Source organism: Lacerta agilis, chromosome 3 (assembly GCF_009819535.1).
Source record: "Lacerta agilis isolate rLacAgi1 chromosome 3, rLacAgi1.pri, whole genome shotgun sequence".
NCBI classification, from domain to species: domain Eukaryota; kingdom Metazoa; phylum Chordata; class Lepidosauria; order Squamata; family Lacertidae; genus Lacerta; species Lacerta agilis.
Genome location: NC_046314.1, coordinates 71,882,545 through 71,910,033, shown reverse-complemented (window position 1 = coordinate 71,910,033; position 27,489 = coordinate 71,882,545). Strand labels below are relative to the sequence as shown.

Sequence of the window (27,489 nt, the reverse complement as noted above, 5' to 3'; positions counted from 1 at the left end):
CCGTGGTGCTGGCGGAAGTGTGGCGCGCGCGCGTACATTTTGTGTCGACTGCGAAGCCGAAGCCGAGCGGAGATCCGGGAAAGAGACGTGGCGGCCGGGTCTCCGGGAGGGAGGGAGGAAGCGAGCGGAGCCCTCCGCCAGCCAGCCATGGAGACGTGGAATATGAACCTGCCCCGGGGACCCGAAAACCTGTGCTTCGACAAGGACGAGTTTATGAAGGTGAGGAGGCGGAGGCCCCTGTGCAGGAGGAGGAGGGCGCCTGGCTGGGCCGCCGGAGCCGTGGCTGAAGGGAGAGGAGGGGCAACTTGGGAGGTGTGGGGAGATGCGTGTCTCTGGGAGACCCTGACTGGGCTGGAGTGACTCGCAGGCCTCGTCACCCCAGGGAAGCTCTAGTCCTGACCCCCCCACCCGGAAAGCCCTTCAAAATAGCTCATTTTTCTCCTTAGTGGGGTTGTCAGAGGAGATTTATAGGTTGTTTTTCTCCATGTGGGGGAGATAGGGATATATGCACCTCTTTTTAATAGATGAATACCTGCACACTCCCTATTGCTGGCCTGTTCACACGTTATTACATTCTCACAAGGAAGTCCATGCTGCTTGTGCATGGCATGCAGAACGATCTTGTGTGGGCTTTTATGTTTCCTGTATGTTGCACGCACACATTTTTTTCAGTCTGAACCCGTTTAAAATCTAGATGCCCCAGCCAGGATGTTTCCCTTGTTGGATTTGGGTCCTCTGGTCTGTGAGGCATCCCTGTGTTGCGGCCTGCCAGACAGCTCTTTGTATTTCACCTGCTATGGTACTGCTGTCCGTCATACACGGAGACTGTGCTGCTCCATTGGTTAGAGCATGGTGCTGGTAAGATTATGGGTTCAGTAACTGCCTATTCCTGCATTGCAGAAGTTTGGGTTGGATGATCCAAGGTCCCTTCCAGCTCTACAATTAAGTGATTCTAATTCTGGACACATAGCTGTTTCCTTGAAAAACTGCTGTTCAGAATATCTATAAAATAAAATAAAATAAAGGGGATTCCTGGATGTAAGCAATTACAGTATACAATTTTAAAACATTCTTTGTTGTTGCACTCATGTCCTACCTTTATATTTCCCATAGGGATCTTGTTGGGCACAGTGTGAACAGGATGTTGGACTAGATGGGCCTTTGGTGTAGTTCATGAGGGCTCTTCTAATGTCTTATGCTGTCAGACCCATTATTATTATTATTACTCAGGCAGAAGGCCTTTTCGGTAGTGGTGCCCACCCTGTGGATCGCCCTCCCATCAGATGTCAAAGAGATAAACAATTATATGACCTTCCATAGACACCTGATGTATCACGTGTTCTTTTATACTCTATTATAAGGCACCCAGAGTGGCTGGGGCAACCCAGTCAGATGGGTGGTAGAAGTAATAAATTATTATTATTATTATTATTATTATTATTATCATCATCATCATCATCATTATCATCCTCATCATTAATATTATTTTGAATTGTACCAATTGGTTAGGCTTTACAGACATAAAGCACTTTAACAAACCAATAAGACTGTGTTTAGAGTACACATCTTATATTTTAGTGTTTCATTTAGAACAAAAACTTTTCCTAGTCCATGGGTCTCATTTTTATCCCTTCACTTCAAGCATTCTTGGAAGTTAGATAAACACAAATTGCTTTTACAAGGAATTGCATTTTCTGTTATGAGCCATTTCTTAAATTCTGATTATTATTATTTACCTGTTTCATATATAGCCAGATTTTGATGTCGATCACTTTGTGTCGGAGTGCAGGAAACGTGTTCAGTTGGAAGAGCTTCGGGATGATCTTGAGCTCTACTACAAACTTCTTAAAACTGCCATGATAGAGCTCATAAACAAGGATTATGCAGACTTTGTTAATCTTTCCACCAATCTTGTAAGTTTCAAATTGGATGTTTTATATGTATATATAGTACAAATATACTAATAATATATATATATTTGAAGATGCTAATATTCAACATACTTCCAAAAGCAGGGCCTGTGGCTCTACATACGTTGTTGGATTGCATCTCCTGTCAGCCCCAGTCAGTGATGATGGGAGTTGTAGTCCAGCAACATTTGGAGGTCCTTACATTTTAAGGAGGTACTGGAAGCTTCTAGACAAGGGCTTGGTAGGTGAATAGCTGTTTGAGGTGGGTGTGCAGGATGTCATAGGATACTTCAATATACAGAAGGAAGACAACTGGTAAATAAAAAAACACCTTTGGATTAAAATCTCTTAGCTGCAATATGAAAAAGTGTGTGCAATTGCTGTGAATTGATGCATGCTTGAAAAGAGAGGTTAAATAGTCCAGAGGTAAAATATATATAAAAAGCTCTTTCTCACATCATATTTGCATCCCACTTTTCCTTCAAGGAGTATGAATGGATAGATAAGGTTTTGTTTTTATAGCATTTGATACTTTTGAAAATAGATAGAATATGCAAATCTTTAAAAGTCTTCTAGTGTGCGTTAGGAGGACTTGTTCCATACCACTAAATGAGTTTCCTGTCTGAGTGTAGATTTGAAATGGGTCCCTTTGGTCCAGATCCTTCTTCTGTCTGCTTAGTTGGCATGGGGTGCTGATAACAGCACTAAAGATAAGGTACCTATTGAACACTGCACATATAGAGTATGTGGACACACAGTCTTCCATTTTTGTCCACAGTTTATGTTGTTTGATTTCAGCAGTCATTCACAGATAATTCTGTGCAGGATTGGAGCCAGCTCGCCAGAGATTGCAAGTTAGCAATGTACAAGTGCCATTTCTGTTGTACCAATGACAGCCAGCCATTAGGAAAATATAGTAGTCAGGATTACTTGCTAGTTGGGATGTGTTCTGAAGTACTGATTGTAAACAGGATTTATTTATTTTTTACATTTGTTTTCAATAGAAATGTTATTTGTTACAAAATATATATCTTCACATACACAGTTTCAACTGCTCATTAATCGTAATATGTAATATGTTTGGACAATTTATTTAGGTTGGCATGGACAAAGCCCTTAATCAGCTTTCAGTGCCTTTAGGACAACTGCGAGAGGAAGTTATGGTATGTTCTGAAATAACTTCTCATATCATTTGTCTGATTTTGAAAATATTGAGAAACCAAATAAATTCTATATGGGGCTGACATAGGGGATTTCATGAAGCAGCAAAATACATTTTCTCAGAACATTTAGAAACCATTTTAGGAGCCCTAATTGTGTGGTAAGAACAGAGGCAAGAACTATAAATGAGCATTTATTCAACTTTTAGCTTAATTTTTGTCAAATAGACATACATTTATGTTAACCTATGCATAAAGTATATTTAGCAAAACAATTTCATGTTTTTTTCTAGAACAGCAAGTACTTGTTTCTATAAAGCAAATTATTTGTTTCAGTCACTTCTTCCCCCCCCCCCCAAAAAAAAGTTAAATGTATTATGTGTTGGAAAGGAAAGCAGGGCTGTGTTGATTAAATATGCAGATGGCATTAAAATAGGAAATAATATTAATAACCAGCAACACATGCAAGATTAGCTAGGTGACCTCATGAACTGAAATAATAGAAATGGGATGGAATGTCTCTGAACCAATGGATTGAAAAGATAACTAGAATAATTTCTAGATATTGAGACATTTCTTTTTTTTACAGGAGCGCAGTTAGATTAAATTGAAAGCAAGAACTGAAGTGTTGCTTCTGTTTGGGCTGAATTTCCTCATATTTAATTTCCCTGAGCTCTTTTAGCACCACTCCTCATTCTCCATAACCGTTTATTTACTAATCTACCTAATGAACCAGGAACTACACTCTTTTTGTCTTGCCACTGCCTGGAAACTCATGATTATAGGTGGTTCTACCAAAATCTAATAAGGCTCTGAAAATGAAATTTGTAAAGGGTCATGTTCTTTAGAACTGATGCTCCCACACAGAAAGCAGTAGGAGAGCTGCCATCCAGAACTTGTAAGGTACACTTTACCTTAGATCATGGAAGGATGTGTCCTTCCTATGCTGGCATGGGAATGATGAAAGCCCCAGGTACATGGGAGACTACGTCACTGTTGACTAAGCTTCCAAGATGAACAGCACTGCATTGCCTGTGACCTCAGACATCCTATGTTACTGAAGTAGCACTGGAAAAATACAACGTTGGCTCCCATGCTGCTAAGATAATATTGGAAAGGGACCTTAGGAATGATCAGAAACAAACAGAAGTTATATCAACAGTGGGATGGTGCCAGTTGGATGCAATGTGTCCGTGATCATGCTCAATTGGAAATTGCCTATGGTCAACAAGCCCTGCAATCTCCTGTCATGTCCACCTTTAATTTCAAATGTAGCTCAGCATAGGAAAGTCTTGTTGCAAAAGACAGATGGGTTTGCAGTCACTATAGCACAGCCTGGAATAAGTGATATTTCTCCACTTCACGTTTCGGGAGGGAAAGGAGCTCCAGCTGAGCACATAATAGGAGGTAGCACCTGAGATTTGGCTTTGAATAAATATTTTGGCCTTGTTCATAACTGGCTTATGCATTTTAGAAAGGCACGAAAGACGTGATTAATCTGTGTGAGAGATGTTAACTCATATGTGCACAGAACTGCTTGTTTTAATTGGGAGGAAATATGGAGTGTGTGTTTTGTTTGTTTGTTTTTCTTTCCAGAGTCTTAAGTCATGCGTCAGTGAAGGAATTCGAGCAATTGATGAGCGTGTGTCTAAACAAGAAGATATCAGGGCGAAAAAGGTACAGCAGGCAGATCCATTTATTGCATTTTTATGGCAAAAGCGCAAAACGAACATATATACCACCATATGGAAATTTAATCGTTAGTTTGAGAGCACTTCATGCAATCTTCTGACATGGCAAAATGAAAAGGCACTAGTAAAGGCAGATTTGCTTTACTAGAAGATCAGGGCCTTACTTTTTCTAACACACTTTCTCAAGGCATGACCTCTGTTCTCTTGAAGAGTGTTCTAGGAGTTATAGAATAGAATACACCTTCCCTTTGGTTGTAGAAAGGGAGATCCCTCATTGGAGGCTACCTTGCTGTGGCTGTAGGAACCTTTGTGGACATCCTCCCTGTCCTGTCGGTGCTCAAATGCAAGTGAGAAAAAAGGTGTGTCAGGATGGATTGAAGGAGGCCTTGAATCTAAAGTGCTCTCATGCCTCTAGTACATTACCAAACTAAGGAGAAAACTGCACAAGACCCAGAGCAGGAAGAATAGAAACCCATGGGAGGGAAACTGATGGACAGGACCTCAGAGCTAATGGCAAGGGAGGAAAAACAAGTTTACCCTCTCTACATGAACCTGACAGAGCTTTGGATTTTGTAGTTTCTCTGCCTTTGATTCTTTCTCCCTTCCTGTTTTGAATAGCTCTGCCAGCTGCAGTCCTATACACACCAGAGCTGTCAACCTTCCTTTTTTTGCATTGGGAAACGGCCATAGCTGTCAACATTCCCTTTTTTTGCAATGGGAAACGGCGCTGGAATAAGGGAATTTCCCACAAAAGAAAAGAGAAAGTTGACAGCTATGATACACACCTACCTGGGAGTGAGTCCCATTGAACTCAGTGGAACTTATTTCTGAATAGCCATGTGTAGGATTGTACTGTTAAAACTGTTTCCCACTTGCACTGAACAGTATGCATTTAAATGATGGTAAACATGGACAAAACCCATCATAGGGAGTTTTTGTCGTTTGGGTTCCTTGTTTTTTCTTATGCATTCTTTTGAATGTGGTAACAGAAGGCACTGCCTTTAATACGTGTTGCAGTTCTGACACAACTCACCCCCCCTAATGCCAAGAAGCACCAGGTTTAACTGGGAGCTCCATACAGTTATTAACCTCAGCAGTGGAGAAGTGGGGGTCCCTTTGGCATAGGGGTGCACTTCAGAGATCATATTGCAATAGGTTTATTACTTCCAGCTCCTTACCAATTGAGTCAAATCATTTCCCCAAAATACCTGCAAATTGTTGGGAAGAAAATATCTCAGATTCAATATGAGAAGTTTGTCTTTTCTTTGTCCCCCCCCCCCAACCAGATGTGTGTCCTGAGACTTATTCAAGTTATTAAAGCAGTTGAGAAAATTGAGAAAATTCTGCACTCCCAAAATTCTAAAGAAACGTCATCACTAGAAGGAAGCAGGTATGGGATGAGCAAGTTGCTTTTGCTTAGTTCTGTCTGTCTTTGAAATCCATATATCAGCATCTTGAAACTCTAAAATGAGAGGAAGCAACTATTTAAAGAAGTTAGTTCGTGATACACCAATTGCTCCTGTCATAATAACATGCCAAAATAGCAAATGCCATTTTACAGTTAGCAGAGCACCTGTCCTGCCACCTGTGGAGCATTGTGTGGAGCAGTCTGCTGACTTTCATAGGGCTGCTCTGGAGTAAATTAGTTGTAGATTTTCCCTATGGCTCTATGGTTCTTGCTTTTTATCTTGTGCCAGCAACGAAAGGGAGCTATGGTCACGTTTTCCCTGCTTAGATCTTGTTTCTATGTATGGAAGAGGTGTGCACACAAACCTGTGCAAGACACACGTGCCTGTTTCATGACCTGTATATATGGTAGAAACCTATGATTGACCCATTGCTTAGTGAAACAGTCGTTATGCATTCTTCATGTATGATAGACAGAGCATGCACTGTACTTACGTGTTGTGATACCACCATAAGCAAAATATCACATATGAAGACATAACACTGGAACATTTTCCTAGCCTCTGAAATCTTCTTGGTCTTTGCGTTCAGTACATCTTTTTAAAATGCAAATGCCCATTTGTCTTGCCCGTTTTCACAAATCCCCCAGCATATCTCTAGGCTTTGCAAGGGTTCACTAGCTGGTCTCTGAAGAGAGGAGGTCCATCTGAGCTTCTGACACTCCTTGGAATTGACAGAGGAGACGGGGCCTGGCACAGTTTCCTATGTTCTGGCATGTTTCAGTTGCTCTGAAGCTGGTTTGAGTAGATACGTTGCATAATCCCATGTGGCCTCTATTGTGTTGGAGGTACTGGGTAGGCTTTGCCCAGGCATAAGACAAGAAGGAGGTGCACCAAGGGACACAGAATTACCTGTCCAATGCCCTAAGGCCTCTGAAAGCTTCCGCCATTAAGAGTCAAGCCTGTTCCTAAATGCATAGCCCTGTTGCGGGATTGTTTGGAACTGGGAGGAAATCACATGAACTTGTGTATATATACACGCATACATATATAGGAAGAGACTGTGTGTTTGTGTGAAGGGGGGAGAGGGATTATGATTATGATTATCTACTGCCATTATTTATCAAAATCATATCCTGATGTGTCCCAATTCCTTTGCAAGTCCACTTCTGACTGGACAGATTTTAGAAAGAATTGCCACAGAATTCAACCAGTTACAGTTTCATGCAGTACAGAGCAAAGGAATGCCACTCCTAGACAAGCTGAAACCAGTAAGTATGTTGCCTTGTTTTCCAAAAAAAATTGTCGCAATTAAATAATAATAATATTGTGGACTTTCAGTGGTGCTTTCATTATGAAAGTTGATGCATTTATCTTGGACCGTAGTTGTGATGAACAAGGAGAATGCAAAAATTATATCTATTACCAAACAGCTAGTCAGCCAATATGTTCTCTTCTCCTTAAAGTCCCTAAAATCTTGTTTGTTGGAGACTGAAATGCTTGCATTTCTATTTGCCTTCTGGCAGGTGAATCACCAATTATCTCAGCTAAGGCTTTAAAAAATATATTTGCAAATACATATATATATAAGCAAATCAGAAAAAGGTAAAGGGACCCCTGACCATTAGGTCCAGTCGTGTCCGACTCTGGGGTTGCGACGCTCATCTCGCGTTACTGGCTGAGGGAGCCGGCGTATAACTTCCGGGTCATGTGGCCAGCATGACAAAGCCGCTTCTAGTGAACCAGAGCAGCGCATGGAAACGCCGTTTACCTTTCCGACAGAGCGATACCTATTTATCTACTTGCACTTTTGACGTGCTTTCGAACTGCTAAGTGGGCAGGAGCTGGGACCGAGCAACGGGAGCTCACCCCCTCACAGGCATTTGAACCACCGACCTGATCAGCAAGCCCTAGGCTCTGTGGTTTAACCCACAGCGCCACCCGCGTCCCTATCATGCCTATCAATTAAAACTGTATGTATAGCAGTACATTTTTCTGATATTTACTGCTCCAGTATGTAAAGAACAAATTATCCTTTCAACAAATTGTTAATATTTTTACACTTTTAACCCACATGCTCAGCAGTGTTTACCATCCAGAACTCTTAACAAATACAGTATGTCAGTTTTGTTGTGAGTACAATCATCAGCAAACACACGTAATAAATGTAATATTAACTCAAATTATGCCTCAACCAATGTTATTTTTCCCAAATATCCAAGCATGTTGTTTAAAACAATTTAATTTTTAACAGCCATTCAATAATAATTATAAAAATCATTAAATGGTTGGATTTCTGGTAAACTTCAGATTAGTGTTTTAACCTGATATTGGTGATTGGTGGTTTTGGAGGCTATATTGCAGTTCTTAAATGACTAAATAAAACTAGTGGATATTTCTATTTTTTCTGGCACAGCTATAACAATTCTTCTCATTCTTTTTTGCAAATCATAGCGAATAGTTGGGATAACAGCAATGCTGCAGCAGTCCTTGGAAGGACTGCTTTTAGAAGGCCTTCAAACTTCCAACATAGACATAATCCGCCATTGCTTGCGAACCTATGCAACAATAGACAAGACACGGGATGCTGAGGCATTAGTTGGTGAAGTGCTTGTGAAACCATATGTAGATGAGGTAAGTGAAGCTGGAGGCAACTGACTCAGGAGAATACATTGTGTTTTGTATATACCGTTTTTTTGCCATGTATAAGACTAGATTTTTTCCATAAATAATAATGTCCAGAATTTGGGGGCATCTTATATACAGGGGCGTCTTATAGACAGAAAAATACGGTGTGTCTAGTACTTCTGGGGCTCTTTCTGACTTACGATAAAGAACTCAGCGGAAAGAAAGTTAGAGCAGAAAGCAGGTTATTTGAACATTTATATTTTTATCTTGCATTTTTATGCTGTGAACTGCCCTGATATCTACAAATTTAATAAATAATAATATTAACATCACCTTGCCGACAAAGGTCCGTATAGTTAAAGCTATGGTTTTCCCAGTAGTAATGTATGGAATTTAGAGCTGGACCATAAAGAAGACTGATCGCCGAAGAATTGATGCTTCTGAATTATGGTGCTGGAGGAGACTCTTGAGAGTCCCATGGACTGCAAAAAGATCAAACTTATCCATCCTTAAAGAAATCAGCCCTGAGTGCTCACTGGAAGGACAGATCCTGAAGTTGAGGCTCCACTACTTTGGCCACCTCATGAGAAGAGAAGACTCCCTGGAAAAGACCCTGATGTTGGGAAAGATGGAGGGCACAAGGAGAAGGGGACGACAGAGGATTAGATGGTCAGACAGTGTTCTCGAAGCGACTAGCATGAGTTTGGCCAAACTGTGGGAGGCAGTGAAAGATAGGCGTGCCTGGCATGCTCTGGTCTATGGGGTCACGAAGAGTAGGACACAACTGAACGACTGAACAACAACAAAACATTTGCCACTAGACCCTGAATATGTTCAGGTGCTAAAAATAATAGTGTGTCAGTGTGTTACAACATCGGGAGGCTGTTACATGTAAGAACTGAAAGCTAATTTAAATGTTTTATATCTATTAAACAGCATTTTGAGCATTGCTATGATAATGCAGTAATTATTGACTTTGGGCTGTAGATGGAAGATATTTTAATCTTTTTTTGCACTGGAATTCTTGTCTTGCATCTTCAATTTGATACTAAATGTTCTTTAACAGGTGATTGTGGAACAGTTTGTTCAATCTCGCCCTAATGGCCTCCAGACCATGTACAACAAATTGCTGGAGTTTGTTCCTCTCCATTGCCGTCTCTTGCGTGAAGTAACAGGGGGAGGTATTTCAAGGTAACACAAACATTTTTTTGTTAAATGGCGTGAGCAATTGTTGTTTCAGTTTCGCTTATAACTACAGTGGTACCTCGGCTTATGAATTTAATCCGTTCCGAATGCGCATTCATAGGTCGAAAAATTCGTAAGTTGAAAAAAGCGGATTTCCCCATAGGAATACATTGGAAACAAAAAATTCGGGAAAATTCATAAGTCAAGTAAACCCCATCTAAAACCACTAACGGATGTCCTTCGGATGTCGAAAAATTTGTAGGCATGCGGGCACTTTTTTCATTCGTAAGTCGAAAAATTCGTAAGTCGAGGTACCACTGTATGGACAATACAATAATACCTCCTCGAACGTCCACCTCGCCTAGCGCCCGCTTCAGCAAATGTCTGCAGCAAACCCGGAAGTACCGGAACGGGTTACTTCCGCGTTTGCCACTCACGCATGCACAGAAGCGCTAAATCGCACTTCGCGCATGCACAGAAGCACAAACCGCTCTGTGCGCAGAACGGATCCCGGTCGCAAAACAAGGTATGACTATCTGATGAGTAGACCTTCTGAAGTCAGTGGGCTTGTGTTAGTTGTAACTAAGGTGCATCAATTTCAGTGGGGCTACTCTTGAGTGTGATTTAGTCTGATAGCACCCTGCTTATCTGAAATGATGCAAGCAGAATTCCTGATCCTCATCTGCAGCAAATCAGTATCTTACAGTAGAGAATAGAGATGCTGTAACCTGCTGAGAATATTATTGAAAATGCAACTGTTTTCCAGAAAGAAAAAAGATTAAAAGCCTAAATATTCTTTTCACGCTCAGTAAAGCATTATCAGCACCATATTCCTGTCTGTGGTTTCAGGGGGGGGGGTCAATAGAATAACCCCAACTCATTCTGAAAGTGTCTGATTTTATTCTCACTTCATTAATGAAATATTTTTCTTTTCATTGCCGGGTCCTTTAATTTCTTAATCCAGGATAGCACATCTGGTATATTCAGGTGTTTCCAAATATGTGCTAGACATGATTTCAACAGACAATTTCAAATCACCTGCTGTATTTTGTTTGGATTTGATGTTTGTAGTGGTTTGGGGAACTAGAAAACTGTTATAACTCAAGCCTTTACAGAAAGGATGTCCACCATTCAGCAAGAGGAATCACAGGCAACAGGAAGCCGTGGACTGCAGTGTAAAGTCTATGAGCTTGACTGTGCAGAATTAGGGCTACTCCATCAAGACATAGGGTGTTGCGTATCTACTCTACTGTTGGCCTAAATTCTGGAATCTGTGTGTACTAGGTTGGTGCTATCTCATATAATGGGTCATTGTGTTACAGCATGTAACAGCCAATTGTTGGAAAATGTAGTTTGCTAATTTGTCTATGTAAAATCAAAAAAGAAAAATGTTTTGTTTTTCCTGAGAGTGTGTAAATCTGACTAGTGGAACCACATGACTGAGCAATTTGCATATTATTTCAGACTGCTATCTCCTTAAATAAGTGCCTAATTCATATTGCAATTGAATTCAGGCCACCTAAATTGAATCCATTTATTTTGTTCTTAACAGACCAGTTAACACAGTAGACTGCAATTATCGGTGCTTAGGATTTAGCTCTCGAGACTGCAGAAATACTTTCCTAATTATCCAGGCATTGTCGTACTCTTCCTATGACTTAACATTTTGCTAACATTTCAATTCTCTTAATCCCTGAATAGGTTTAATCTTCTTTCATAAGAGAAAATCATTAATATTTTGTTTGTGATGGACGAGAACTATAAAACATTTCATTCCCCCACTCTGCCTCCCAAGTTTCCGAACTATCAAATGGGCTATAAATCCTAATTTGTATGTGATGCTAGTTACATTTAGAAATTGGAACTCAGGGAAGAAGAAAACAAAGTTTCTTCTTACTCCCTGGGGCAGCCACAATAATGTTCATGTGTGTTTCCCATTCATGTCTATATTATTATGTGTTCTTGAGGGAAACTGAGTCCTGCTTCATTTTCCACTTTACCTCCTTACCCTTTTTTCACATATTCAAGCTCCATAATGAGCTGGGCTAAACTAAAACTGCTGCAGTCAACAGACCACAGGGAGGGTTCAATTCCTCTGAAGCACATGACCTTTTGATGTTAAAACCAGACACATAACATGGCCCACTGTGTGGATGAACAGCAAATGTGTCCAGCCCATATCATTTCTATGCCCAGGCTCAGGATGTACCGGTACTTAACTATCTTATCTGTAGCTGTTGAGGAAGTAAGCCATGTTTGTTGCCTTTTAGTGTTTTCCTCACTGATACATCCATTTGCTGGAGTGTCTAATAGCCCAATTATCAAGTGTACAATAGGGCTTCCTGCATACCCAGTTCCTTGTTCTGAGCTTAGGATGCTTTCAAATGAGGTATTTACACTGAAATTGCTACTCCACACAAAGTTGTTAAATCGTGGACTTCCTAGTATGTTTCCTCCATGATACTTCCATGTCTTTTTATGCCTCAGAAAATACTTCAAAAACTACGAACGTGTAGCACAAGCCTCACAGCTATTGACAGCTTTAGAAAGACTCTTCCACCTTTTGAAAGAGGTGCGGTTTTGATATTTGCAGGACCCATTTCCCTGTCCTTTAATGCCCAGCACCTTATGTTTAGCTTTGTTCAAGAGACTCAGGAGAAAAGAATGATTCTCCCTATCTTTGCCTGCCCTCTTTATCACAAGATCCTACCCTGAACCAACCACACACACACACCCCATTTGAACAACATCTTTGTGCTATAGAGTCAGAAATGAATTAAGTCCTCGCTAGTGGAGATCTGTTTAGGGAAGAGTGGAGATCTGTTTAGGGAAGAGTGGAGATCTGTTTAGGGAAGAGTGGAGATCTGGAGAGTGGAGATCTGTTTAGGGAAGAGTGGAGATCTGTTTAGGGAAGAGTGGGGATCTGGAGAGTGGAGATCTGTTTAGGGAAGAGTGGAGATCTGTTTAGGGAAGAGTGGGGATCTGGAGAGTGGAGATCTGTTTAGGGAAGAGTGGAGATCTGGAGAGTGGAGATCTGTTTAGGGAAGTTTTTTAATGACTGATGTTTTAATGTATTTTTAATCTCCTATTGGAAACTCTGACTTTTAAAAGACATCTCAAGGCAGCCCTGTTTAGGGAATCTTTGATGTTTTATTGTGTTTTTAATATTCTGTTGGGAGCTGCCCAGAGTGGCTGGGGAAACCCAGTCAGATGGGCGGGGTATAAGTAATAAATTATTATTATTATTATTATTATTATTATTATTATTATTATTATTATCATCATCATCATCATTATCATTGAGAGATGTTACAAGCATGCAGCACAACATGTTCTGAGTGATGTGGAAAGTCGCCTACAATTTCATGTGTAGCTTGTAGCAGAAAAGCCACAACTGGATAGGACCTGCCCATTTGGAAGCACCCTTAAACTCAATTCTGAGTAGCGATATTCACCTACAGGTTGTGCAGGATCATGAGCACTATTGGCTAGCTCTCCTGCTGATAAGCCACTGACTAACACGTTCTCCTGTATTTGCACTAAGTATGAACTAGCTGCTGCTGTGCTATAAATTTCAGCATGGCATAAATTTTCATCCTAAATGCCCTCTGCTCAGAATGCCAGTTCCGCTCAGAATGCTGAGCAGAACTTTTTATATATATATAAAGTTTTCCCAGACTGAGTATATCCCCACAGATTTATATAAGCAGATTTATATGTTTCATAGAAGTACAGAACCCCAAATTAACAATTTCAACTTTGGGGTTTTCATCAGCTGTACGTCATAATCATCACAATTATAAAAAACAAAGGCTTGACATATCTTGCTTTGCATGTCATGAGTCTATCTCATATATTAGTTTCACCTTTTCAGTTGAATTACTGAAAGAAATGAACCTTTCCATGGTATTCAAATTTTTCGAGTTTCACCTGTATCTGTTAATTAATTTGGATTTGATTGTAGTATCAAAAAGACAAGACGTTAAAATGATAAGAAACTAAGAATATGTTGACATTAAGCTAGTAGAAATAGTCAAATATTTAAATGCCATGCTACAAACCTACTAATGTACATTTTTGTATAATTATTGATAATGCTTATCTTTTAAGTATTTATAAGAAAAATGTCTATTTAATTTTGCAGCGAAAAGGGGAATGTTGTTCCTGGATATGATTTTTTGGTAAATTCTGTGTGGCCAGAAATAGTACGTGGTTTAGAAGTTAAGCTGCCATCACTGTTTAATCCTGGAAACCCAGATGCATTTCATGAGGTAATTTAAAATATGCTATTAACCTTCTATTTAACACAATGAACCAAGGAGTGTGGGGCTTTAGTTTAATATGAAAACTAGAAAATGATTTTTGAAATACAGAATGCTCAAATTCAACAACTAAGAGCAGTGTCATGTATTGAATTTTCTATACAGAGATTAACAATAATATTGATGTAAAGAATGTCAACATGAAGTATTATTTGATACAAGCAAGCATCATTTGATCTGCCTTGGTACTAGGCCTTTTAACCTACTCAATTGACTAAAAATCTCAGTTCCTATTAATTGGAAGTTGTGTTTTCTCTGCTCATCAAAAGATACCCTCAAGGAGCTGCAACAAAACAAAAAAAAATATGCTGAATAAAAATGAGTTAGTTTTCCAGTTCTATTGCTAATTATATAGCTGGTATTTTGGATTTCAGAGAGCTGGATAGATAGCACTATGTTATTTCAATATTTGTACGTTAAAGAAAGTATGAAATATACCTTAAAGTATACTTTCCTTCTTCAGAAATACACTATAAGCATGGATTTTGTGAGAAAGTTTGAACGGCAGTGTGGCTCACAAGCCAGCGTTAAAAGACTACGGTCACATCCTTCTTACCACAGCTTTAATGATAAATGGAATTTGCCTGTTTATTTCCAAATAAGGTTGGTATTTGAGTTTTATTTTTAGGGGACATGAAATTACTTCATTTAGATAAAAAGATTTTTCATGTTTTGCAAGACATAGTTCCTTGCTGCCTGCTGGAACCTACAAAGGCAAAAATGTTGAAAAGTGGAATAAATGTCCTTTGGTATCATAGCATGCTGTTTGTCAGAACAGCATCCAAATGTATCTCCGTTTTTTGTGCAACAAGTACTGAAATAGAACAGTTTTTCAAATCTTACACATTATCTGTGGTTTGCAGTTGTCTTTTTTGTCAGCTTTCCTACTATGTGGTAGAATGTGGATTGAACAGGAACAGTTTCTCCTATTAGGTGTTTGGAAATTTAACAATTACATTCCATCTGATTTTACCTTTTTGTGATGTCATACGTTTTCAAATAGAAGAGAACACATAAGATAATGTAACCTACAACAGGAACCCATCATCTACAAATACGAAATTATGCTTCATATTTCAGAATTACTATTTTTACTCATATGCAAATTCAGTTGATTGACTAAAACTCATGTGGTTAATAAACGAAGGGTTTTTTTTTAATGGTAACAGCTTAATTTAAAAGTGAAATGAAGTGAAACGAAGCTGTTCCTAAAAGAATTAGACTTATTTATTAAATAAATAATTAAATGTTAGCAGCAAACCCAGAGTAAGGTAGCCAACCTTCCTGCTTAATTGGACTGAAACATTTGACTTGGCTGTGGTGTTCCTTGGACCCTTTGCACTCTGTGGCGTTCCTCCAGATAGACTGATAGCAATTGCCACATGTTCTTTTGAAACACAGATAACCTTACAAGCTGCTTCTGTTTATATTTCTGAAAACTTGGTTGTGATAGTACTTTTCTTTTTTTAAAACAAACATGTTCAGGGTATCAGAAAGAACTATTGATTTCCATCCCCTAGAAATGTTTGCAGAACCTTGTGGCAGTGTCCATTAGCAAATAAAAGGCAACTGTTGGTGCCACAGTCATAAGGCCTAGCCAGCCAGGGGTCATCAGAAGCAACTCTAAGAACTAAGGCACATCCCTGCTCCCCTTCCCCCTCCCTCTTTCAATGGAAAACTTTCCCCTTTAAGCTTCTTAACCAATCTGCACTTCCCTCGAGTGCAGCCTTTTTCAACCTTTGGTCCCCAGATGTTTTTGGCCTACAACTCCCATCATCCCTGACCACTGGTCCTGCTACCTAGGGATGATGGGAGTTGTAGGCCAAAAACATCTGGGGACCCAAGGTTGAAAAAGGCTGCTCTAGTGCAACATTAAATTTAGTCTCAGTTTGCAAAACTCAAAAGTTTTTGTTTTAAAGAGTTGCTAAAATAGTGATGATAACTTGAGGCTGGGGAAACCTCTAGGGGCCTCGCAAGGTCCAGCATTTCTCTACCAGCCCTATCCATTTGGGGATGGCCTTTATACTACCAAGGGTTGAATTGAATGAATGTATATTGGCCACAGAGCCTAGGGCTTGCCGATCAGAAGGTCGGCGGTTCGAATCCCCGCAACGGGGTGAGCTCCCATTGCTTGGTCCCTGCTCCTGCCAACCTAGCAGTTCGAATGCACATCAAAGTGCAAGTAGATAAATAGGTACTGCTCCGGCGGGAAGGTAAACGATGTTTCCGTGCACTGCTCTGGTTCTCCAAAAGCAGCTAAGTCCTGCTGGCCACATGACCCGGAAGCTGTATGCCCGCTTCCTCGGCCAGTAAAGGGAGATGAGTGCCGCAACCCCAGAGTCATCTGCGACTGGACCTAACGGTCAGGGGTCCCTTTATCTTTACATATATTGGCCTTGCAGATGAAGGGGCAGTCTCTTTAGGGACGACAACATTAACTAACTGCTCTGTGTCTCAGACTCTTCTTTGAACTCTCTTCTGTTTCCACTCCATACCTAACACTCATTCTGATACTGCCTCTCATTCTCCTGCTGTCATTCTTCTATTCCATGGGAGCAGTTATTGCTGTTGTGTTATAGAGATTCTTATGGTATTCGGGTTTGAAATACATTTGGGGGAATTGGACTACAGCGTGCAGCAGTAAGCTGCCAAATACTAATTTTAATTAGGATTTTATTTTTATTTTTTAGGTTTAGAGAAATAGCGGGGGCCTTAGAAACAGCGTTTTCTGATGACTTAGAAGAAGCTCCAGGTAAAGATCTTCACTGTAATTAGCATGTGCAGTGAGGATTTGAGAATGAATGACAAATAATCATTTTTCACTACTATAAAGCGCTTCACAATTATATCTGTCATGTTTGTACTGATGGGAACTTCAGTTATGCTTTAAGAAAAATAGTATAGTGTCTAAGGTGGAACTCAAGGAAATAATTCTCAAGAATGATTTCTGCTTTTAGCCAATGACGTCAACTGTGGCAGAAATTTTGTCTGCTAACCCTGCCTGGAAGTTGGGTAGCAGTGATGGCTAGACATAGTGGCTAGGAATGAAGAATGAATTGCACGGGGAAGAAGACAAAAGTTCTTTCGCTTACAGCCCTAAATGTTGTGTCATTTAATGGTGTGTGACTGGAGGGACAGTTGGCAAACAGGTAGTTCTACAACCTCTGTGTAGCACTGAAATAAAATGTGCACCATCACAGCATAACATCATTTTGCTTTTGTATCTCCATCCATGGTTCTGTAATGAGAGGTAACCCTCCTAAAAAAAGCTAATAGGTTATTAAGGAAACAGCAGCAGCCTTCCTTTCCCCTTCCTCAGCAGCTGTGACTTTGCTACCCAGAATCCATAAGATGTGCCTGCCTCTGACCTCCAGCTATCGTGTTTTTAATAGTCTGTTGGGAGCCACCCAAAATGACTGAGGCAATCCAGTCAGATGGGTGGAATACAAATAAAATTATTATTATTATTATTATTATTATTATTATTATTATTATTATTATTAATAATCTTGGGTGGTTGTTAGTTGCTTTTCCTCAGAATTAAGTGAGGGGTGGGGGTGGGTCTTAAGTTAGCTAGATATTTGTCTCAGGGTTATTTATTGTCACTTTAGCTTGTGTAAAGACAGATGTCTTTACATAAGATGTGTCAGTGATTCCCCCAAACATTGGTGCTGCTCAGAGGTTATGGGGCAGGTATGGGTACAGGATTGGAAATAAGAGAATAAAAGCAAAAAAAATATTCATAAATGTTCATAAAAACCTGGTCTAATTGGGATCATTTTGAAAAATGCATAGGGCTACAGTTCTGGATTGTGACTAATAATCTAACTATCCCTGTGTTTTCTTTTCAGCTCAAAGTTCCTACAGCCTCTTGGCAACACACGTTGCATGTGCAAGTCTGCAGAAGTGTTGGTCAGATCAGATATTTCTGCCATTGCTCACACATCGCCTTTGGAAGCTTTCACTGCAGATTGTAGCACGCTATTCGTTTTTTATTGGCGAGGTGAGGAAAACCACAGGCCTCTCTCAAAGTTCTATGGTTCACTTTTCAAGTCTTAGAGTTGTTATTTTTAGGGGGTTGTCTAAACCCTGTATGACAAGCCAAAATGCTGTTTAACTGTAGCTTTATCAAATTAGGGTGTTGTGTTGATAGCCTGAGGCTACAGTCTACTGTACACTTACTAGGGAGCAATTCCCATTGAAATCAGTGGAACTTACTTATGAACGGACATTGTGCTGAGAGGTGTATTATTTGATATATAGTATGTCTGTAATAACCTCTTTGCCATTTTCATTTTTTATGTCACAGCTTTTACTCAGGCCCATCTCTAACGAAAGTACAAAGGATAAAAAATCATTGGCAAGCGGTAGCAAGGAGTGCCCACTGAACCCAAACTCTGCTGAAGACCAAGGAAACGACTCTTGTCCAGAGTCTCAGCCTTTAGCTTCCATATCCACCACTCAGTTGGTGCTTGTTGCTTCGGATCTGGATAAGCTTCAGGAATGGGTTAGTATGCTTCATTGGTTTGCATGTCAAGTATCAAATCAGGCCTAAGGTTCTCTGAGCCCGGCTGACTCTGATTCTGAACTTTTTTCTTAATGCTTATTATTGTCAATTTTTTGTTAGCAAATTTAACAAAGAAGGAAAAAAGAAAAATCAGGGAAAGGAAATTATACTTCAAGCCTAGAAGGATAAACACCCGCCATCTACAGTCATACCTTGGTTCTCGAATGGAATCCACTCCGGAAGTCCATTCGACTTTCGGAAATGTTTGAAAACCAAAGTGCGGCTTCCGATTGGCTGCAGGAGCTTCCTGCACTCAATTGGAAGCTGCGTCGGATGTTCGGCTTCCAAAAAACGTTTGCAGACTGGAACACTCACTTCCGGGTTTGCAGCGTTCGGGAGCCAAAACGTTCAAGTCACAAGGCATTTGAGATCCAAGGTACAACTGTATTATGCAGTGGTCTAAGGACCTCACTGCCCTGGCTACATTTGAACATATTTTTAAAAGTGTCAATCTTGTGTTGGTACTTATTTGGACATCTGGAGGGCTTATATTAACTAATGTGTTTAATTAAGTTGAGTGTACTTATGGTTACTGTATCCTCAATTTGAGCTAATGGTTGTTACTTACACACACATATATAATTTCTGTCTCTTAGGCACCGTAAGGGTCCACAAAGTCCACTTTTGTTGTCCTGCTATTAACCCCACCCTGACACCGAACTTGAGCTTTTGAAATATTTAAATGGCAGCCTTCAGTTCAGTAATAGCTATAAGTTCCAGCACCTTAAGCATTAGAATGGATGCTCACATAAAGGGTGCTGATACTATCTCTGTGACTGTTGTAGGAATAATGGTTGCAGACGTAGAAAATATTCCTTAATCTTTGTGCCTTTGGTTCCATGGCGTTTAGATATATCAAGGTTTATCTGCTTACTTTAAAGTATGTCTATCTGCAGGGAAGATATAATGCAGTACAAAATGTCATATAGAGAATTATTTCATCTCCTGCAGTCTAACTTGCCATCAATTTGTAACATTCATGGCTGCTGCTGCTTCAGTTTTTCACAACTCTCTATAGAAAGCAGCTCTGTGGTTTTGTGTATCTTTGGGATGTGAGCCATGTGTGTGTTCTTGCAGTGTAAATTTTCATTGATTAGCCTCTGAGCCCTCTGCAAGATTTAACTGTCAAGCTCTCATTTTGCAGCACAGGCCTCGTAGCTCACTGGGGTGCTGTGAAGTCTGTTTGAGTGTGACTTTTTGATCAGTTTTTCTGTTCAAGATTAATTAAATGCTTCAAGGAGCAAGTATGCTGTTTTGAATAAGACTTTTTCATGAATTCTAGATGTTTTGCCTTGAGGCTTTCATAGTGCGCTGCATTGAATTCAGAATCTCTTGCTGTTACGTCTGACATTTGCGTAGCTGATTTTCAAAATGTTATGTTTTGTGATGTTGGAGTAAAATTTCTATACTGTAGTTGCACACAAGAAACACTTCTGTGCATGGGGAATTTGAATATATTGAGAAAACATATTCAAATGTAGCTGTAATTGTTTGAATATTACTTTTCTTTCAGTTTCCTGAATTGTTGGAAATTATCAAACCAAAACTTGAAACCACTGGTTTCAAGAACATAGCCTGCATCTCAGGTAAATGTGAGTTCAGGTATCTGCTTATATTTTTTTGTTACATATTCATGATATGATATGATGAACATACTCTGCTGGGAAGTATATCGGCAAATGCCTAATGGAGATAAATTGTTTAATGAGAGAGACTATTTTTGATTCAATAAGATTCACCATAATTAGAGGAAATTTCTAAATATTTTATACATGCGAGACCCTACCCTTATTTGGCAGACTATGGTTAGGAGATTGGGAATGCCTGTGATTGAAACTGTGATTTAGATCTAACTGTGGTAGCAAAAATGCCAGTGCAAGTATAACACATATTTTACTTCTGGCGGTTCCCTCACTGCGAAAAGTGAGGTTACAGGGAACCAGGCAGAGGGCCTTCTCGGTAGTGGCGCCCGCCCTGTGGAACGCCTCCCATCAGACGTCAAGGAAATAAACAACTATCTGACATTTAGAAGACATCTGAAAGCAGCCCTGTTTAGGGAAGTTTTTAATGCTTGAAGTTTTATTCTGTTTTTAGTGTTCTGTTGGGAGCCACCAGAGTGGCCGGGGAAACCCAGCCAGATGGGTGGGGTACAAATAATAAAATGATTATTATTATTATTATTATTATTATTATTATTATTATTATTATTATTATTATTGATTAGCTTTAGAAATGAAAGGGAAAGAAGAAGATGTTTGCATATGAAGAAGGAGCATAGAATTGTCATGAACCCATAGGACTTGCTTGATGGCCTAACTTTAATCAGGCAGTGTTTTAGCATCTGCCCCCAAGCCTTTTGTATGTGTATTAATGAGAGATAATACTGGAATATTAATGCATCGGGGCAGAAAGATCCTCAAGCACAGATTCGCTGAGTAGAGGGGGATAGGAAGAATCAGTGGTGTCCTACCAGCGGAAAAGAGCCTGGCAGAGTGGGACGTCCACTGTGGAGGCCCTTGATATGTCTGCAGATAGCCCTGTGAACATAGAGTTACTGCTAGTGTTTCATTACTTAATGTTAGACCCCTTGAAAGGCTGCTCCAGTTGTGGGGCAGGGGAGGCGGAGACAGCCTTGGATTTGTTAGATTCCAGGCGCTTTGTTCATCTGAGAGGCCACGGGATTGGCATAATTAATCCCCCTTCTAGAACCAATGGTAGTGGTGGGGAATGATAAAGAAAAAGAAGATCCACACAGGAAGGAAGAGGGGCAACCCCTCCATACCTCTTGTTCTGGCTGGAGAAAGCTAGCAGGGCTTTGGGTGTGGCAGATAACCAGTCACTTCACAACCATCCAAACCTCGCTGTAAGGGTTCTGCTGTGGTTCCTCGTGAGTAAAGGGGCTCGACTCAGGTCCCATATATTTACAGGTTTTATTGTGCACATATGTACAGTGCAGAGCTCAAAAGTCCATGACCAGCTTAGTCACTTTCAGATCCCGGAAGTGGCGCTTTTCGGGAGCGCTCCCAACATAAGAACTTGGGCACCCCCACTCTCCTCCTACCCTCCTTACGTTTGACACCCCTGCGTAATTGGGGCGACGGAACTGTCTTGTCTGTGCCCGCTGAGTGGGTGTTGGGTCTCTGGAGCATCCCCCAGCCCCCTCTCCGCTGGGCTTCTTTCCTGCCTGTTGCTCCCGCTGGAGATTCCCCTGCCATCCCCACAGTGCTGGGGCTCTCTATCCCCTGACAGCCTCTGCACCGCCCCACTGGGCGATGCCTGTTCCCTGACACTTGCTGAAGACTATTCTGTGAATTGTCAATGTAACACAGCATAATAAATAGTAACTGTCTTCTTTATTTGATTACATTTTGCGGGGTGGGGGGGATGGACCAGGGAGTTGAAAAAGACTGTTGTAATAGCCCTGGAATTTCTAACGAAGGGCAGTGTACACATGTCTTAAGAAATACTCCAAAGGTGTGTGTTCATCTGGGATAAATCAGGGGAGCTCAGATTTTACCACAGTTTGTTTTTTTCTTAACAGGAGCCCTGGAAGACTCAAAGGACTCTTTACAGGGTTGCTGGCCAACCTTGAACAGTAAGCTTATTCAGGAGTTAAGTGATTCTTGCTTCGGTTGCCTGAAAAGTGCTGTTGATATTCCAAGGCTATATAGAAGAACCAATAAGGTAACACGCACTTCATATTTAAACAATAAAGGCTTGTGTCAGCAGCGTAGAATGCTTTGACCACTTACTTGCAGCTGATGGCCCCCAACCCCATGAAGCACAGCTTCGGCATATAATTTCTAACCTGAGATATCATCAATGAGCTATATGAGATGGAAGAGCACAGTGTTATGCTGATTAATGATGATCTGTGTTACATGCAGGAACATAGTTTTCAACTTCTCCTAGTTTAATTTACACTTTATGGATCTCAATTGAGCCTGCCATGCCCACCTCTTCAAACCAAAACCTTCCCCCGGTTTATATGTGATGGGAATAGACCTGCCCTTTACACATACTTTGAGATCTCTTGTTTCCCATTTCCCCCAGGACATTTGATAACATGTCCATTGCTTTTTGTCATATTCATTTAACTCAGACAAACTACTACTTAACACACTTCAACACTATCAGGGCAAGCGGTTTCCTACCCCAACCCTTTCCGTGCATGTTTATGCCTGGTATGATGGGAATCCAACAAAAATACTTTTTTTTCTGAAAAAGTCAAATGTGTAGGCTCAGAAAGGAACCTAATTGAGGTTTAGGTGATATGTATATGTATTCAAAAACCATTTGATTAACTACCTAGTATTGAATTCTCATGTACTGCTTATGTATGAGCATGTTGAGCTTTGCTTGTTTTGAACTCTAAAATAACGAGCTTTTTACTCCTTTTCTTGTCAATTTGTGTAACATTAACCAGGAGGTGCCAACCAAAGCATTGCCCTATGTTGACACTGCTCTTAAACCTTTCCACCAACTGAAGAATGAGTACAAAGATATATTAAAACCAGCTGTAATTGAGCAGTGGCTTGAAGGAGCCCTTAGCAAAAGCACACAAAAGTAAGTGAAAATTTAATGCAAATTCACAAGGGTATTTCAGCATTAAAAACTCAACTTTTCCCAAGTCACAGTGGGTTAAGGCAATCACATCTTGGGCTAGATAAAGTAAGATGGGAGTGAGCACTTTGGCTGCACACATAACCCCTTTGCTCCTCCCTTCGTAGTAGAAGCCAGCAGTGGTGTAGTGGTTAAGAGCGGTGGACTCATAATCTGGGGAACCGGGTTATTGTCTCCGCTCCTCCACATGCAGCTGCTGGGTGACCTTGAGCCAGTCACACTTCTTTGAAGTCTCTCAGCCTCACTCACCTCACAGAGTGTTTTTTGTGGGGGAGGAAGGGGAAGGAGATTGTGAGCCGCTTTGAGACTCCTTAAGGGGAATGAAAGGCAGGATATCAAATCCAAACTCTTCTTCTTCTTCTTCTTCTTCTTCTTCTTCTTCTTCTTCTTCTTCTTCTTCTTCTTCAAACAAACCAGGTTGTCTTCAGTTAACTATAGTTCCCAGGAAACTTTGGTGTAGAGTTGTTGTTTTTAGAATCTTACTGTTATGTATACAAAGTCATTTACAGACATTAAACCCACTGGACATGCTTGATTGCCTAACAACTCCTATTGTTGTCATCATGCAGCCTCTGCTGCATCAGCCAAGCCTTCTGCATTTCCCTTCCTCCATTCATGAGGCCTGTACCAATTCCTGCACTAATTCTAGCAGTGCACTTGGGCAAGCAAGCCAGCTCCTCCTTCCTTGACCCTTTTCCTCCATAGTTTGGCCGGCCACACTGATTATACCCTGGTCTTCTGGCCTGTATCAGTCTCCGATTTCCCTATTGCTGCTGCTTCCCTTCTCCTTCTACACAGCCCAGCTCTGCAGTGATGGGATGCAGCAGCAGGACTGGCAACAGCATGTGACTGGGTGCTGCAGAGCCCACTGCCTTCATATTGCCCAGAGCCTATAGAAACTTGGAGCTGGCCCTGCAGAAACTGCTACCCATGTCCCACGTGGCATTTGTGGGCCCGGCTATTAAATATGCAACAACAACAACAACAACAATTTATTATTTATACCCCACCCATCTGGCTGTGTTTCCCCAACCACTCTGGGCGGCTTCCAACAAAACATTAAAATACACTAATTCATGAAATATCAAAAGCTTCCCTAAACAGGGCTGCCTTCAGATGTCTTCTTAAAGTCTGGTAGTTGTTGTTCTCTTTGATATTAGGTAGAAGAGCGTTCCGCAGGGCGGGCGCCACTACCGAGAAGGCCCTCTGCCTGATTCCCTGTAACTTGGCTTCTCACAGTGAGGGAACCACCAGAAGGCCCTCGGCACTGGACCTCAGTGTCTGGGTAGAACGATGGGGGTGGAGACGCTCCTTCGGGTATTCTGGACTGAGGCCGTTATAATAGTTGATTTTGGGGGTCTGATATCGTATACACAACTTACGGGTAAGGTAAAGGAAGAATCTAAGTATTAACAGCTTTGGCATGTTCCAGCCAAACGTTTAAGTCTTAATGAGTTCAGTGAGAGAGACAAACACACATTTTGTTTGTTTCTATCTGGCTGTGCCCTGTGGGCTCAAAGCAGATTTAGAGTTGTTTTTCTGAATGCTAATCACTCTGTCCGTAAGGGACTCACAGTCTAATGCATTAATGAATCTCTTTACTCAGGTACTTTGAGACAATATCAGATATTCTGAATTCTGTAAAGAAAATGGAAGAGAGTTTGAAGAGGCTGAAGCAGGCAAGAAAAACCGTGATGGCAAATAGCACCTCTCCAAATGGAGGCATGAGTGATGATAACAAAATCCGCCTGCAGCTGGCCTTGGATGTGGAGCACTTTGGAATTCAGGTAACTTGGATGCAGACACAAATGTGTGTGTGTTCTTGTGGGATAACAATTTTCTTTATCTGGGTTATATAAATCTGCCTCCTTCCAAAGCTTGTAAACCACTGAAAACCGCCTTGTGTATAGCAATATAGAAAGGTGGTATACAAATTAAAAGTGAAATAAAATGAGAGGGGAGCGGCTCAGGGTGATGTGTAACTCATCTTAACATCATCAGCAGAATAACAATAAAAGCACAATACCAGGAGAAAAATAACAACAGTTCATTGAAACTCTAATTCAGGTATTGTTGCTGAGGACAAAAATCACCATATAACAAAAGCCTGAGTAAATACAGATGGATCAGAAATAACTGGAAGCAGATATTTCATGCCTTTGAAAGGGAAGTTAGCATTTATTTCAGGCTGTGCAACGGTGTTTCGTTGTCTTGGCGCATGACCCAAATAACTGCAAGAGGGCCTCCTCCACTGTTAGCAAACTCTGTCTTTATAATTGGCACTCAAGTGGGTAGGACTCTGCTTGTTGTCCCTACTAAAATTTGGGGTGGGAAATATGTGGAAGGGCTTTCTCCTTTGCAGACCCCTGCCCCTCAAATGGTCTCCCTTTAGAGGTACATCTTTCACTTTTAGTGTTGGTCCTCAGATGTCAGTGGAAGGCATTCTGCAAACAATCAAAATGGAATAGATTTCCATATTCGAACCATCGTGTTCCCGTCTCTTTGCTGCTCTTTTGGTGGGAGTAGCTATTTTGTATTATGCCGCACCCCAGGCAGCAAAGCTGAGATCCGTTAGCAAGTATTCAAGTTGTGCACTTCATCAGGTACCAACAGCAATTGCCCCCCACACACACGCACACATGCTGTTTCATGCTTGGCGAACATCAAAACGTCCCAGCCAGCAAAAGTAACTGGAAATGTTTATCATTTCTGAATTATCAAATGCTACTTATTCCAGCTGCCTAAAAAAAAAATGCATGCTAAATAAAAGAAGTGGCTGCCAACACAAGACAGTTTCTGTGTGCTTGTCTTATAGATCTTCTGATCATGCAATGATGAAGTAAGAATTTTCTGCGTTTGCCTGCAAAAATAATAAATGAACTGTGATATTTTGTTTTAGATACAGAAGATGGGATTGCAGCTGAGCAACATCAAAAGCTTTTCAGCTCTTTCAGAGCTTGTTCAAGCTGCCAAGGATCAGATAGCAGCAGAACAAACATGATTTTCAGCCGATGAGAGAGAGCAAGCCTGGCTTCTGAAAAGGAGAGGGTTTCTTTTTATTTTCTCTCGTCAAGTACTATGTAGCAATGAAGTGCTTCCTAATGCAGCTTCAGCAGCAAGTTAAGTTTGTCTCAAGAGACATTTAAACTTGTTTCACCAAAAAGGAGAGAACCTTATAGAAGAGCATTTACTCTCATTTTCCATTGTATGGAAGAAAGTTTATATATTTCTAAGCAATCTACTACAAAGCTATGAAAGGTTATTATTATTTTTATTATTTTTATTATTATTGTCAATCTTATCATGCAGGGAAACTGATTTAACATGATTAAAATAAACAAGAAAACCATTGTCTTCCTTTGTAACATTTTATCACTGGAGAGGAGATGTATTAAACATGTAAGTTCAAGTGGCTTTGTAGTATTAATCTTCACACAATGTAAGAATAGTAATTTACTGACCTCTAAGCATACCTTATACGTTAGAAGGTTGGGTTGTGTAGAAGAGATTAAAATAAGCATTACTGTTCTTGAATTTTAAAACAAACAAGAAAGCATTCTCCTGAGCTTTGTCTTCAAAGAGGTCACACTTTTTTTCTGAGAAGAAAATGAAGCATTTGTCGAGGTGGTTGTCTTGAGTCTTGGAAGGGTCTAAAATCACCTAAAAGTCAGTCTGTCCGTCTCATGAAAAACTCAGGATTACTTTTGGATTTGGGGTTTTCATTTGCACCTCTTTAAGACCATCATCATAAGTTACATGCAAACTCCTTAAAACACACTACCCGTTCCTGTTGCTGCTAACATCCACATTCAGAAAAAGCTCATAAGACAGGCAACTGACCTTACGCATTCCCTAAGGAAGTATATACTTCTCTGATGATATTTGAAACCTAATGTACATGGTTTGGCGTATTTGTTTTACACCATCCAAGGCGTTCCTGGTTTAAAAACCTTTCTGGTATCAAAGCTTGATGTAACCTGACTTACCTACATTTATT

General features: G+C 40.5%; 1 protein-coding gene across 2 annotated transcripts; it reads left to right on the top strand.

The window, feature by feature from the left end:
- On the top strand, nt 1–26,901 carry COG2 (component of oligomeric golgi complex 2). Of its 2 annotated transcripts, XM_033144254.1 has the most exons (18): nt 3–219; nt 1,752–1,913; nt 3,008–3,073; nt 4,667–4,747; nt 6,048–6,151; nt 7,330–7,438; nt 8,622–8,801; nt 9,862–9,986; nt 14,125–14,251; nt 14,766–14,905; nt 16,993–17,054; nt 18,154–18,305; nt 18,612–18,809; nt 20,383–20,455; nt 22,411–22,553; nt 23,296–23,435; nt 25,099–25,279; nt 26,392–26,901. In XM_033144254.1, exons 1-18 carry the CDS (start codon nt 148–150, stop codon nt 26,491–26,493), a joined length of 2,217 nt encoding a protein of 738 aa, XP_033000145.1. In that variant the 5' UTR covers nt 3–147; the 3' UTR covers nt 26,494–26,901. The 2 variants fall into 2 exon arrangements, with proteins under 2 accessions (XP_033000146.1, XP_033000145.1); XM_033144255.1 differs by lacking the exon at nt 3,008–3,073 and having other exon boundaries at nt 1–219.
- The last annotated feature ends 588 nt before the right edge of the window (nt 26,902–27,489 follow it).

What these genes read in the sequence shown, in the direction of transcription:
- COG2 (XM_033144254.1), top strand. Translation starts at nt 148, where the DNA reads ATGGAGACGTGGAATATGAACCTGCCCCGGGGACCCGAAAACCTGTGC. An exon ending in TCATCACTAGAAGGAAGCAG is followed by an intron (nt 6,152 to 7,329) that starts GTATGGGATGAG and finishes TTCCTTTGCAAG; the next exon opens with TCCACTTCTGACTGGACAGA. An exon ending in ACCCAGATGCATTTCATGAG is followed by an intron (nt 14,252 to 14,765) that starts GTAATTTAAAAT and finishes TTCCTTCTTCAG; the next exon opens with AAATACACTATAAGCATGGA.